At 47.1% G+C, this 13,369-nt stretch overlaps 1 protein-coding gene across 2 annotated transcripts in view; it reads left to right on the top strand.

Moving 5' to 3' along the window:
* hmcn1 (hemicentin 1) overlaps nucleotides 1-13,369 on the top strand; it is an 838,180-nt gene that overhangs the window by 739,167 nt on the left and 85,644 nt on the right. For both annotated transcript variants that reach the window (XM_072511251.1, XM_072511250.1), the window contains exons 79-83: nucleotides 5,815-5,952; nucleotides 6,578-6,712; nucleotides 8,764-9,033; nucleotides 10,068-10,258; nucleotides 12,256-12,469. In XM_072511251.1, the coding sequence (XP_072367352.1) occupies nucleotides 5,815-5,952; nucleotides 6,578-6,712; nucleotides 8,764-9,033; nucleotides 10,068-10,258; nucleotides 12,256-12,469 (948 nt within the window). The remainder of the gene's footprint in view (nucleotides 1-5,814; nucleotides 5,953-6,577; nucleotides 6,713-8,763; nucleotides 9,034-10,067; nucleotides 10,259-12,255; nucleotides 12,470-13,369) is intronic.

Raw genomic sequence — 13,369 nt, 5'->3', positions numbered from 1 at the left:
AGGAATTGGTCACTGTTAGCTGTTAGAGGTGTGTGGGGGGGCAGTACAGAGAAGGGTGCTCGTTTCGACAGGGGGGGTTGCGTAGATTAGTTTATATTCTTTTTCGTTTTTGCTACTGTTGTTTGTGTATAAAATGACAAAAGCTTAGTAAGAATATTTTGGGGGAAAAAATCTGCAATGCCAGTTTTTGCAGAGTGCTGTTTCATCTGGACCTTCCACGTTGGGTAGAGGTAGGACTTTGTCTGTGATTGTCTGTGACTTTAATCTACTGTCTTGGGACTCCATTGGTGCTTTTCCTTCTGATTGGCAATCGTTCCCTTGCTGCTGTCTTCTCGATTGCTTTCACATTCTCACCACTGGCAGTTTCATCAGGGATCCTTGCGATTCGGTTAATTTACTGGTGCCACCATGAAGTATTGTCAAAAACAGTCCAAAGATATGCAAACAGACGACAGGAAATAAGTCATCCTGGAACCTCCAAACATTTATTAACGATATACAACTATGTGCAAGGACAGAAGAGAACTAGACTCCTTCCAAGGGCGTCAATCACTCTGAGTTCTAGAGAAATCACTGATGTTGTATATTAGCTATTAGCATAATAGTTATTAACCCTTTATACTACTCCATGGCAACGTGTATTTCTAAGTCATCATGGGCTGGATTCACCGTTTGTGACGCTGGAAGTGTGAATCGCAATCTGCTGGAGACTCGAGCAAAATTGAAACAGCGAGATTTGTGACTGGTGCTGATTCGGACGCCATGCCCCTGTTCCTCGGCGAAATCAAAGTTGTGCCCCCCACTGGTGGATACGTGCAAAACCGTTACTTGCATGGATTTCAATATCATTAGCAGGTTGGATACTTCATGCTCCACTCTTCCGCGATGCTCCGTCCCTCTTAGGCAGAAGTCTCGCAAGCACAAATTGGTGCAAGTATTTACAAGCGGGGCCTGGGCGCCATGGCTGTTGAGGGGGTGCAAGAAGGTAAGAAAATTCTTTAAAACTCTCCAAAATTGGCAGGCTTTCTGGGGGGTGGCTGCCTGGGCCGGGGGGACTAGCGCGGAATGACCTGCTACCAAGTGCGTAGACTCAGGGTGTCCCTCTCTGGATCAGGGTGGCCTGTCTCAGACCGCTCTTGCTGCAGTCTGTGTTTTAAACGCATCTCTTTGGTACTACTTATAGGCCCCTGGCTGTTCACCCTGTTGATTGCTCACCGTGTCCTGTAAATGTTTAGACAGCCTCTGGTCATCTGGGAACCCACCCAGGCCGCCTCTCTGGAAACACAGACCCCAGCAGCACCATCAATGGGATGACCGTGACCAAGCTCAGTGTCACACCAGTGCTGGCACTCCACAGTGACCTCATCAGAAGTGCTGCCCCACTGCAAGATAAGCAGGGAAATAGAAGAACCCACGCCCAAAAAAGGACACATGCACCGTGGCCTTTGGCACCCTCCCTGGCAGATTGCCCCCTTAGGTCAGAGGCCTCACCGTGACACTATCAGCTAGACCACCTCCCAATACCACCAGCTGTCTCCAAGAGCTGTCTGTTCTCCGCGCCCCTGCTCCCATCCATCCTGCCCATGGTCAGGTTGTCGCAACTTGTGTGTCACACCCAGCACCCACCTCACACTGCAGCTAAGCTTCCAGCAGAGGCACACTTCCCTCGCCCAACCCACCTATAGGACTTGGCAACACACATGTCTCCAAGCATGGAGGCGATTGGTGGTACATGGTGACCTTCTCCATCCAACACACAGGTGCCACCCTGCTGGCAGGATAACACACGCCCACCCAGTGAACAAACAGTAGACCCCACTGGAGGAATCAGGACAGTGGTCTCCGAGCCTATCGCTACCACAGGTTGTGGCAGTCTCGATGCCCTCAGCAATGGCCCTTTGTGACTGGGTCAAGCTCTGGAGCATCGTATCAATGTCCATGTGGGCCTGGGTCATGTCTGCCTGAACTGGGCTCCCCTATCCTGCGCCTCAGCCGTCGACCGCAAAGTGTGGCCCAGGCCTTGGAAATCTTGACCCATGGCTCTGACTTCTTGCCCAAGGTTTCCACTGTGGACGCCACCCGTTCAGTGTTGGCCTGGGTACCACGCATTGTCAGCACCATCACCTGTGCCTGAGGGCAGCTTGACTCCTCCAGCTGCACCTACAGGTGTTGGAAAGTTGCTGACACCCCGTCCTGTAAATCCTCTCTGTGTCTGCATCTCCACCAGTGATGGGATCATACTTTCCAAAAACACTCCACCTGTCCAGACTACAGCTGCTTCCCGGGATCAGGCAGCCCTCCAACTGCCCACTCTCTCGGGAGTCCCTACCTCCACCTGATTTACTGCAGCATGTGTGAAGTGTGTATCAGAACGTGACCCAGGAGCCACTTCACTAAAACGTCCCACCAAGGTGATAGTCTCTGTGATGGTTGAGGGTGCAGGTGTCGGCAGGGACGAGAGGTTGGTGTCTTCCCTGGACTGATGCTTCGAAGTGTGCTGGGATGTGGCTGGGGGTAGCAACCCCGGACGGCCTGGGCTTGTCTGATGGTGATCCTGCAAGAGTCATGGTGAGATCTTGGGATGGAATGGTCTGTGGCAGAGGGGTGACTCACTTGTTATAGGGACATCAGCTTTGCATTGGGCTCTTACTTGGTTGCAGCGTGCTGACCTCCGTTTCAGACACTGTCCTTTCCTTGGCTTCGCCCACAAGCTCCATTGTTCTCTGGGCCGCAGGAGTCTGCACAGGCAGGTCAGGTATGCCGCCTCCAGTCGTCTGGCACTCTCGCCTGTTATGGGCCGCCTTGGCCTAGGGAACACAGAAAGACTCATGGAGGCAAGTTGTACGAAGGGGTGTGGTGGGGAGAGACTGTAGTTGGAGGCATGTGTGTGCAAGGCATCTGGCAAAAGAGGACAATATAGGTGTTGAGGTTTGGTAGGGAGTGGGATGGAAGGGAGATGCAGGAAGGTGTGGTGTGCTAGGCCACTAGAGGAGTAGGGACGGGGGTGATGCCAAGAGCACAGGTGGTGATTCACCCAAGCTTCCCTGAAGAGGTCATTAATCTTTTTCTGCACTAGGTTCCAGTCCTCCTGGTCAGGCTGGCAGCACTGCCTGCCTCTGCCACCTCCTCCCAGGCACTGTTGATGACAGCCAGCTTTTGTCAACACTCCACCCTGGAGAAGATGTCCCTCCTCTCCTCCACTGCGTCTAGCGTTCTGTCCAGCTCACTCTCCGTGAAGCGTGGTGCATATCTCCGTGGAGCCATCATCTTGGCTGTAATGAGTGGGTGTAGGAAATGGAGTGCTTACAAGCAGCTCCATCTTCTCGGGCTCTCCACTCTGCAAAGTCCATGCAATTCAGTCACGGCAGCAACATTAAGTCTCCCAAATGGAGAATTGTGGCCCATATAATTTCTCATCAAGGTTCTGGAAATTGCTCGGTGATATCCATTCAAATCAGCCTATCCTTTCGATGACAGTTTCCTAGGGTTGCTTACCCTATTTACCATTTTCTTCAAATTGTTCACCTAATTACAGTCATTATCCAACCATATCCGACCAATTCCTGATCAATGCACTTTGCATTGATCAACTTCCTGTGGATTTCACACCTTCAATGCACAGAGCGTCCAATCTTTTTGCCGTAAGGTGATTTGCACCTTCCTCATTTCCTTTAGTGGGAAATGAACGTTTTAGTTCTGACTTGAAAAGCTTATTCAAATCTCTAGCACGTTTTAATGAAAAATAACCATCTCCTTTGACCTCTGGCCTTTGGATTCTGGGCCTCATCTTTGGCTTCAAATAAAACTCAATCATCATCATTGCAGCTAGCTCCACGAAGCCCAGTTTTCTCCTTCATGCAAAGCACTTGCTTTCTCATGCCAACAACTTTTAATACTCTACCTAAACCGCTGTTTATTCAAAACTTGAATGTTTATTTCCAAAACCCAGTGTGGCTGTTCTCACAGTTTGTTTGTGTACCTGTAGAAGGGAAAACTTGTCATCTGATTTACCAATCCCACTTGTCCTTATCAAAAATGATCAAAATCAATATCGCTGTGGTTGGTGCTCCTCTAAATTTTTTCTTTCCTTTTCGGCATTCACACACTCATTCATCTTCCTGTAACTTCATGCTAAAATCAAGGGGCGGGATTCTCCAGCGCCGGGGTTTTGGCAGGGGCGGGAAATGCGCCGCGCCAGTCGGCGGCCGCTGGCAGCGCCCTCCCCCCCCCCCCCCCCGGTGATTCTCCGGCCCGTCATGGCCCGAGTGGCCGGCCGTTTTTTGCCGGTCCCACCGGCGTATATTAGAGTAGGTCCATACCGGCAGGACCTGGCGGCGCGGGCGGCCTCCGGAGTTCTCGGTGCTGGGGGGGGGGGGATCTGGCCCCGGGAGGTGCCCCCACGGTGGCCTGGCCCGCGATTGGGGCTCATCGATCCGCGGGCGGGCCTTGCCATGGGGGCACTCTATTCTTCCTCACCGTCGGCTGTAGCGGTCCGCCATGGCCGGTGCGGAGACTAAGCCCTCTGCGCATGCGCTGGGATGACGCCAGCACACGCTGGCGCTCCCGCGCATGCGCCAACTCGTGCTGGCCAGCGGAGGCTCTTCGGCGCCGGTTGGCACGGCGCCAAGCCCCTGCCCCGCCGGCCGGCGCGGCGCAAACCACTCTGGGGCCAGCCTATCCCCTGAAGGTGCGGAGGATTCCGCACCTTTGGGGCAGCCCGACGCCAGAGTGGTTCACGCCACTCCTCCCCGCCGGAGTTGCCCACCCTGCCGATTACGGCAGAATCCCGCCCAAGATGTCTCACAACATTTATAATCTCTAACTTTCCCAGAATCTCAAAACGTATTTCTCTCAGTTTTGGTCCATTCTTTTCTTATTGGCATCACATGATTCTTAATTTAATTGTTCTCTCTTCTACTTTGGTGCCTGTGCAAGGGACTTTGGACTCTCACTTTGTTCCTGACAACAAGAACCAAAGATTTGCCTGCACACATTGATAATCGTACATGCTTTTCCACACAAGTTTCATTTACACCTTCTGAATACATTTTTTGCTTCCTAATTCTCACAGCGGAAACTGTGTCAAGCAGAATTTTACAGTCCTTTAAATAATTTATTGTTCCACAAATAATGAAGATGGGTGTGGGATAGATCTTTCCGTTAGAGACTGAATGTGGACTGTTTAAATGTATAGTTTGAACTGGAATAAAGCATATAACCATGTACGTTCTTAACCCGTGGACCTTTGATTACAATGTACATGCCAGGAACTGCCCTCAATGATTAACAGTAATGACCCCACCTAAGTGTTTGGGGTCAAGATGATCACCTATTTTACAGACTCATGATTCACAGGGGATACATCTTCACCAAAAGAGAGATGCCATGCCCAAGAACACAACCCTGTTACTTTGTTGACCTAAGTGGTGACCTTCTCCTTGATTCACATCAGAACTGTGCCAGAAGAACCAAAGATTTTATCCCCAGAATATTTGAAAGATAGCCATACTCACACTTTGCAACTTTTAAAACTTGGTCCTGGAAAACGGTTTGGACGACTCCAGGTCTATATTTTACTTTGAAACAACTTTGTATATAATGTGACAACAATTGCTATAAGTTTGTATCATCGTCCACTTTGTAGCAGAAGTAGCTTCGATTAGAACAAATCTGGTTTAGAATATAGGATAACTGTGAACATTAGAATATGAACGTACCCTATATCTGGGCTTTGCAGTTTAAAAAATTAGTATTATTACTTTGATTAGATTATAATTTTGTGGTTTTTAAATTGTGATTCTGTTTTCCACCCAGAACCTCCTGTCATTCAAACTCAGCCTAGCAATCTGGATGTGATTCTGAATAATCCCATTATTCTTCCATGTGAGGCGACTGGCACACCTAACCCCACTATTACCTGGCAGAAGGAAGGCATCAGCATTAACACAGCAGGTAAAATTGGTCAGAACTTGCGTCATTCCAAAAATACATTCAAATGCATTGAGTTTGGAGGATATTCAGAAGATTGGTGGTGTCAGGTAAACAGTACACCAAGGCCAAGATTCTCCGATCCGAATTCGCCCTGCCACCACTGCCAGCGAGAGCAGAGAAATTGGCGCTCAGCCAAAACTCCATTCACTGCACTGGGAACGGAGAATCCTGCCTCACATTTCTACTTGAGTTGAAACTTTTCCTTTCATCCTTGATAATAGTTCCAGAGTCAATAAAGTCAATGATTTGGTAACATTTCTCCACAAACCTAAGCTCAGTTTATTTTTTGTGAGTTGTGATTCAGTGCTTCGCTGGATAAAGCCTGTTTAGCTCACTTGGCTAGACAGCTTGTTCATGATGCAGACCAAGGCTAGCAGCTCGGGTTCAATTCCCGTCCTGGCTAAGGTTATTCATAAGGTTATTCATGAAGGCCCCGTCTTCTCACCTTGCCTGAGGTGTGGTGACCCTCGGGTTAAATCACCACCAGTCAGCTCTCCCCCTCCCCCTCAAACGGGAAAGCAGTCTATGGTCACCTAGGACTATGGTGACTTTACCTTGCCTTACCGCGATGCTTTTTCTTGTACAGGAGGGGATTACACGGTGCTACCCAGTGGGGGTCTTCAGATTACCCGTGCTGCAGTGAAGGATACTGGAACATACATGTGTGTTGCACAGAACCCAACTGGCACAGCCCTGGGAAAGATAAAACTGAGAGTGCAGGGTAAGTTGCAAAAAGTGTAATTATTAAGGTGGATTATTTTGGGAAGGGACAGGTTACCTTAAAAGAGGTCAGTAATCATTTTTTTTTCATGGATTACATCAAGAGTAATGTTTTTATTAATTTTCTTTGGTGTTTTCTTGTTAATGTCTATTTTTGAAGTCCTCTCTGTGCAGTGACACACAGCAGCTGTGGAAAGGGTGTAATGTTCTGTGAGTATACAAAGTTTGGTATTGAGAAGAGAGGAAGCCAAACAGAGTTGAGCATTGGCATATGCTACATGGGTTCCTCAGGCACAAATTTGTGATGTGCACATTTATTTCCAGCTTGGCAGAACGTCAGTTGCAGGAGTAGATTGAAGAAACTGGGGTTGTTCTCCATATAGAAGAGCAGCTTTGATGGGGATATTCTAAATCATGGGGGTCTGAACAAAGTATATAAGGAGAACTGTTCCCACTTCCAGAAGGGCTACGAGTTAGAGGACACCGATTTGGAATGACCGACAAAAGAATCGAAGGCGACACAAGGAAAAATTGTTTTATGTAGTGAATAGATACGATCTGGAATGCACTGCCCGAGCGTCTGATGGAGGCAGGTTCAATTATGGCTTTTAAAAGGGAATTGGATAAGTGCCTGAGGGGAAACAAATTGCAGGAAAAGGCATGGGAGTGGGGCAAACTAAATATGTCTTGCAGAGAGCCGTCACAGGCTCAAAGGCCCTCTTTAAGTAATGACACTCCAGTCGCTCCTGAAATTCCCTCGTTCCCCAACTCAAACATGGACAAAGGAGAGTTCATGTGGGAGAGAGACAGAGACAGTGCATGTGGGAGAGAGACAGGGTGCGCAGGCATGGGAGAGAGAGACAGGGTGCGTGGCATGGGAGAAAGAGACGGGGGAGCGCGTGCATGGGAGAGAGAGGTGGGGGATCGCGGTGGGATAAAGATAGAGAAGGGAGAGCGCACATGAGAGAGAGCCAGTGGAGCACAGGGGGGAGAGGGAGGGGAGAGCGCGGGTGGGAGAGGGTGGGGGAAGAGCGCAGGTGGGAGAGGGAGGGGGAGAGAGAGGGTGGGGGAAGAGTGGGAGAGGGAGGGTGGGAGAGGGTGGGGGAAGAGCGCAGGTGGGAGAGGGAGGGGGAGACAGAGGGTGGGGAAGAGTGGGAGGGGGAGAGTGAGGGTAAGAGAGGGAGGGGGAGAGTGCAGGTGGGAGAGGGTGGGGGAAGAGCGTAGGTGGGAGAGGGAGGGGAGAGAGAGGGTGGGGGAAGAGTGGGAGAGGGAGAGTGAGGGTGGGAGAGAGAGGGGGAGAGTGAGGGTGGGAGCAGGAGGGGGAGAGTGAGGGTGGGAGCAGGAGGGGGAGGGCAAAGGTGGGAGAGGGAGGGGGAGAGTGAGGGTGGGAGAGGGAGGGGAGAGCACGGGTGGGAGAGGGAGGGGGAGAGTGAGGGTGGGAGAGGGAGGGGGAGAGCGAGGGTGGGAGCGGGAGAGGGAGAGCAAGGGTGGGTGCAGGAGGGGGAGAGCGAGGGGGAGAGCACGGGTAGGAGAGGGAGGGGGAGAGTGAGGGTGGGAGAGGAAGTGTCTGCCTTACTCTCAGTCTCCGCTTTCTCAGTCATTCACTCTCACCCACTGTGAGGTGAGAATCACTGGGCACCCTGAGACTGGGAATGGCCCGTCACAAGTTGGTGTAGATATGGGCTTGCTTCACAGAGCTAGAGATCTCAACCATGATGTCAAGGAGGGAGGCACAAAGAAAAAGGGAAACACTGGCGGAAACACTCAACTCTCGCTTTCATTAATCTTCTTGAACTCAGCATCACTTTTTTTTCTCTCAAGAAGTTTTCATTTTCTTAGTACCTCAATTTTTTTTTTTGAAATTTAGTCTGCATTGTGCCATACCTTATTTTTCTGAAATTTGGTAATCAGACCACGAGTAAGAAAACTTGCATTTAAAATGTTTGGACGAGCCTGTCCTGCAATATAGAATAAAAACATTGTGTTACTATGTCTAAATGTTTCTGATACTTATGTAATTTAATTAAAGTTAGCTCTTTCTCTTTTTTCAAGTGCCTCCAGTTATAACAGCCCATCCAAAGAACTATGTTGTTGCTTTGGATAAATCGGTCACCATGATCTGTGAGGCCAAGGGTTACCCAATTCCTGATGTTACCTGGAACAAGGATGGCAAACAAGTTACAGAGAGCATTCGTCAGAGGATCCTCAGTTCTGGTGCCCTGCAGATTGCGTTTGTCCAACCTAGAGACACTGGACGATACACCTGTACAGCATCCAACCTTGCCGGTTCCAGCAGTTCTGTCATGGTTCTGACTGTTCACAGTAAGTGTAATGTTTTGTTCCACTATCCACATGAGCATCTTTTGGTTTTAGAGCATTTGGAGTTCTTTAATCAATCAATAAAATGGGGTTTTAAAAAAGCAGAATCTAATACTGTATTCCCACTCACACCAGAACCGCTATCATCTTCGTGGGTTCCTTGAAATGTGAGGATCCAATTATATCAGTAGGTCACTACTGCAATTTCAATGCACAAATGTGCAGACTGTGCGCCATGCAAGCTCTGCCCATTGTCGATGGCACTAACCCGCAGTAGTTAAAGGAATCACTGTGGGCTGGCCAACTAAAAACAAATTACTTTTGAAGTAATTTTTCTGGTCATAACAGGAAAATTAATCCTCCTCCTCACCCCACCAAACTTGACCCCAACCAATGCCGATCTGTCCTAGGATCTCTCTGAGGATTCCCTCATCTTCCACCTCCCCCTCGCCCTACTGGCATGGCTGGGCTCTGCCATTGAGCTATTGGATTTTTGTCTCTCTCGCTACTTGAAATGCACAAGCAGCTTGTGTGGAAATGAGATGTGGTGGAGAACCTTGGTTGAGCCTCGGTGGGATGTGTAAATTGGAATCAGAAAGCTACAAGTCCAGTGCACCCTTTCAGGTTTACAAGCTTGGGTGATTCCATGTCACAAGTTGGTGTAGATATGGACTTGCTTCACAGAGCTAGAGATCTCAACCATGATGTCAAGGAGGGAGGCACAAAGAAAAAGGGAAACACTGCCGGAAAAGCAAAGAATGAAACAAACTGCCCAGTTTTCAGTCTCCAACTCACAGTCAAAGAATGATATTAATACAGTACCAGTCACCTGACCGCATCCTTCAGGCTTGATGCATAGTGTAGGCAGGGGACTTTTATCAAATAAAAGAAAAATAAACTATTTGAGGATGGCATCAAAATTTGAAGCTCCAACGTATACCACAGTGATTTGCACCCAATATATTCCATGTGATGAGTTCATGATTTGCACCATGCTGCTTTGAGTTATATTTATTTATTCAATCTGCCTTGCACAGTCCCCCCAACTATCCGCACCATGGATACTAAGTACACTGTGATTGAGGGATCTAAGGGAACTTTGCCATGCATTGCCGATGGTGTTCCTGAGCCAGTGCTTACCTGGCAGAAAGATGGCATAATCCTGCACGACATGCCAGGAAAATACAGGTTGATGCTGCCAGGAGAACTCATTGTGGAAAATACTATGGTAAGGTCAGAGATAAACTTTAAAAATTGTTTTCTGCTGTTTGCAGGTTAAAATGTAAAGTCTCGCCAATGCATGAGATTGTTTTGATTAAATAGTTAGTAATCATTGATAATTTAATTTAAATTAACTGGAATATAATTGATTATGAAGCACAGGATTCCATCTCAGCTGGGGTTCAGTCTGTAAAACTCTCACCTCCAAGTACAAAGTTGGAGGTTCAAGACCCGGAGTCTAAAACTTGAACACAATAATCATGGCTGACCTCCAGTGCTGCACTGTCAGAGGTGCTGCCTTGCGAATGAGATATTAAACTGAGGTCCCATCTGTCCTGTCAGATGGATGTAAAAGATCCCATATTACTTTCAACGAATAACAAGGCCAATATCCCTGGATTCCTGGTCAATATTTTCCAATCAACATCACACAAACAGATTATCTGGTCATTATGAAGTTGCTGTGTGCAGATTGGTTGTTGCATTTCCTACTTACAGCAGTGACTACACATCAAAACCATTTCACTGGCTGTGAAGCATTTTGGGACGTCCTGTGATCACAAAGGCAGGATATACTTGCAAATATTTCTTTTCTCTTTTTCTCTTGAACTGCATATGTCTAGTTCAATTACTGACGCAATCCAAAAAAGTGTTTGCAAAATTTGCAATTTCTGAGGATGTTGTGTAATAGCTGTAATCTAATTTTAATAATAATAATCTTTATTGTCACAAGTAGGCTTACATTGCAATGAAGTTACTGTGAAAAGCCCCCAGTCACCCCATTCTGGCGCCTGTTCGGGTACACACAGGGAGAATTCAGAAAGTCCAAATTACCTACCAGCACATCTTTCGGGACTACTGGGAGGAAACCGGAGCACCCGGAGGAAACCCACCCAGACACGAGGAGAACGTGCAGACTCCGCACAAACAGTGGCCCAGCCAGGAATCGAACCTGGGATCCTGGAGCTGTGAAGCCACAGTGCTAACCACTGCGCTACCGTGTTGCCCAGCTGGTAATGCTACCAGATCAGGCAATTTTTAAAAAAACTACAGTTGTTAGCGCCTTGAAAATAGTGACATTTATACGAAATTGCATTTAGTATCACAATCTCAGAATTTCTAGCACCTATCTGGCCATCTCAATCTTCATTTCACCCGCAGTCCCTTGTTCTTTCTCCACGAGATATGTGTATAAAATTTTAAACGAATAATTCCATCGTCAACCATTGATATACAACTATATAAAAAAGTGTTGCTTTTTAGAACTAAAACCTATCAAAAAAGTTATGATTAGTCTTTGTATTGAACCAAGAAAAATATTCAGCATGTATTAATCAGATCTGTGTCAATATGTCAATGAATATAGAATTCCATCAAGCTTTCCCATTGGTCTGTGCTAATATGGCATTAACCATGACATGTTTAGCATGAATCAGTCAGAGCCTCACCAAGATAGTCTACAGCATGAATTTAAAAAAATATTTCCATGGTCTAATAGATTCATTTTGTTGGGTGTGATTAATATTTGGAATAATAATGGGGACAGATAACCAGGAGAGAGCACCAGAAATTAAAGCGGGGTGTTTCAATGCGCTTCATTGCTCCAACTGTGTTTGTTCGTTCCTTCACACTGTCAGCTCAGTACTTGCCAGCAGCCAGATCCCCCTTGTCCAATAGTAACCCTTTAGTTCCTTCAACAGTGACCGTTTTCGGGATTCATTTTTCTGTGATGTAATGCGAAGTCTATGTTGCAAATGTGTTACCAATAATATACACTATATAACATTCATTGGGTTTCAGCGAATTCCACCTGGAATAAATAGCAGGTCGTCAGTTGTGCTGATCATCAGCTAACACCAACAGTACTTGTGGAAATATCAGTAGCTCAGATCACGTCATTTCCTTGCCTGAAGGAGGTTGCCAGAGGAGCAAGAATGAGGAGAAACCATGATTTTCTGCTTGTGCCACAAAAACATGTCTCTAATTTTCTCTTATTCCCATCAGCCTGATGACACTGGTAGTTACACTTGTATAGCTGCCAATGTGGCCGGTCGAGACAGCAAGACCTTCAGCCTGACTGTCTACATCCACCCAGCTTTTACAGAACTGCCTGGAGATAAATCCTTAAACAAAGGGGAACACCTAGCATTGAGCTGTGCAGCAAGTGGTATTCCTACACCCAGAATCACCTGGGCATTCAACAACAACATTATACCCGGTAAGAATATGCTTTAGTGGTAGCACAAAATGGGTGATAGGCAAATTGTACAATTTGTCAGATTTTATTTCCCATTAATATCTATTTTACACTATAACCCAAGAGCAGTTTCAGCCCCATGATCTTAAAGCTGTGTACTTCTTCAGCATATTATACTGAAAACATTATTAGATGTACATGATCTTGTTGATTGCAACACATTAGCTGCTTCTCAATGAGATACAAACGGTTGGACATCCCATAAACTGCTCATTAAATGTGGGAATTCTAGTACCAGGAACAAGTGTCCAATCATGAAAAGAACAACTTACTGTGGTAATACCAGGTATTGCAGTACCTGAGAGGTGGATGCCCATTGGCTAGACCTAGGATTCTACCATTGGCCAATGTACATAGCTCCGCCCTGAGAGGCGGGGTATAAGAACCAATGCCGTCCCAGCAGCCTTCACTTTCTGTATCGAAGCTGCTGGGTACAGTTCTAGCTGATTAAAGCCGATTAGTATGACTCTCCTTGTCTCTCGAGTAATTGATTGTGCATCACTTACCGCAGCTGAATAGGAGAAATTGTTGAACTGTGGATTGATTTATCTGCTGGCGCATTAAAACCATCCTCCATATTTGTTTTTATATCTTCATTCGTGGGATGGAAAGGTCAGCATTTATTGTTCATCTGCAATTGCCTGTGAGAAAGTGGTCTGATCATCATGTGGCAGGAATATATTTGGCCTGTTGTGACTTAACTGAGCTCAGCCAGAGTGGGAGTCAAAGTGGGAGTGCTATAATTGGCTGAACGTTTATGGTCTTGGAAAGAGGAAAACCATGATTACTGTCACAATATCACAGTTGAAAATGAGGCAGGCCTTTTGGCCCATCTCACCCGCACAGAAAAGCATTTTATTT

Source organism: Scyliorhinus torazame, chromosome 7, assembly GCF_047496885.1.
Source record: "Scyliorhinus torazame isolate Kashiwa2021f chromosome 7, sScyTor2.1, whole genome shotgun sequence".
Lineage (NCBI taxonomy): Eukaryota > Metazoa > Chordata > Chondrichthyes > Carcharhiniformes > Scyliorhinidae > Scyliorhinus > Scyliorhinus torazame.
The sequence above is the reverse complement of the archived record's forward strand: the minus strand, read 5'-3'. Positions and strand labels throughout refer to the sequence as shown.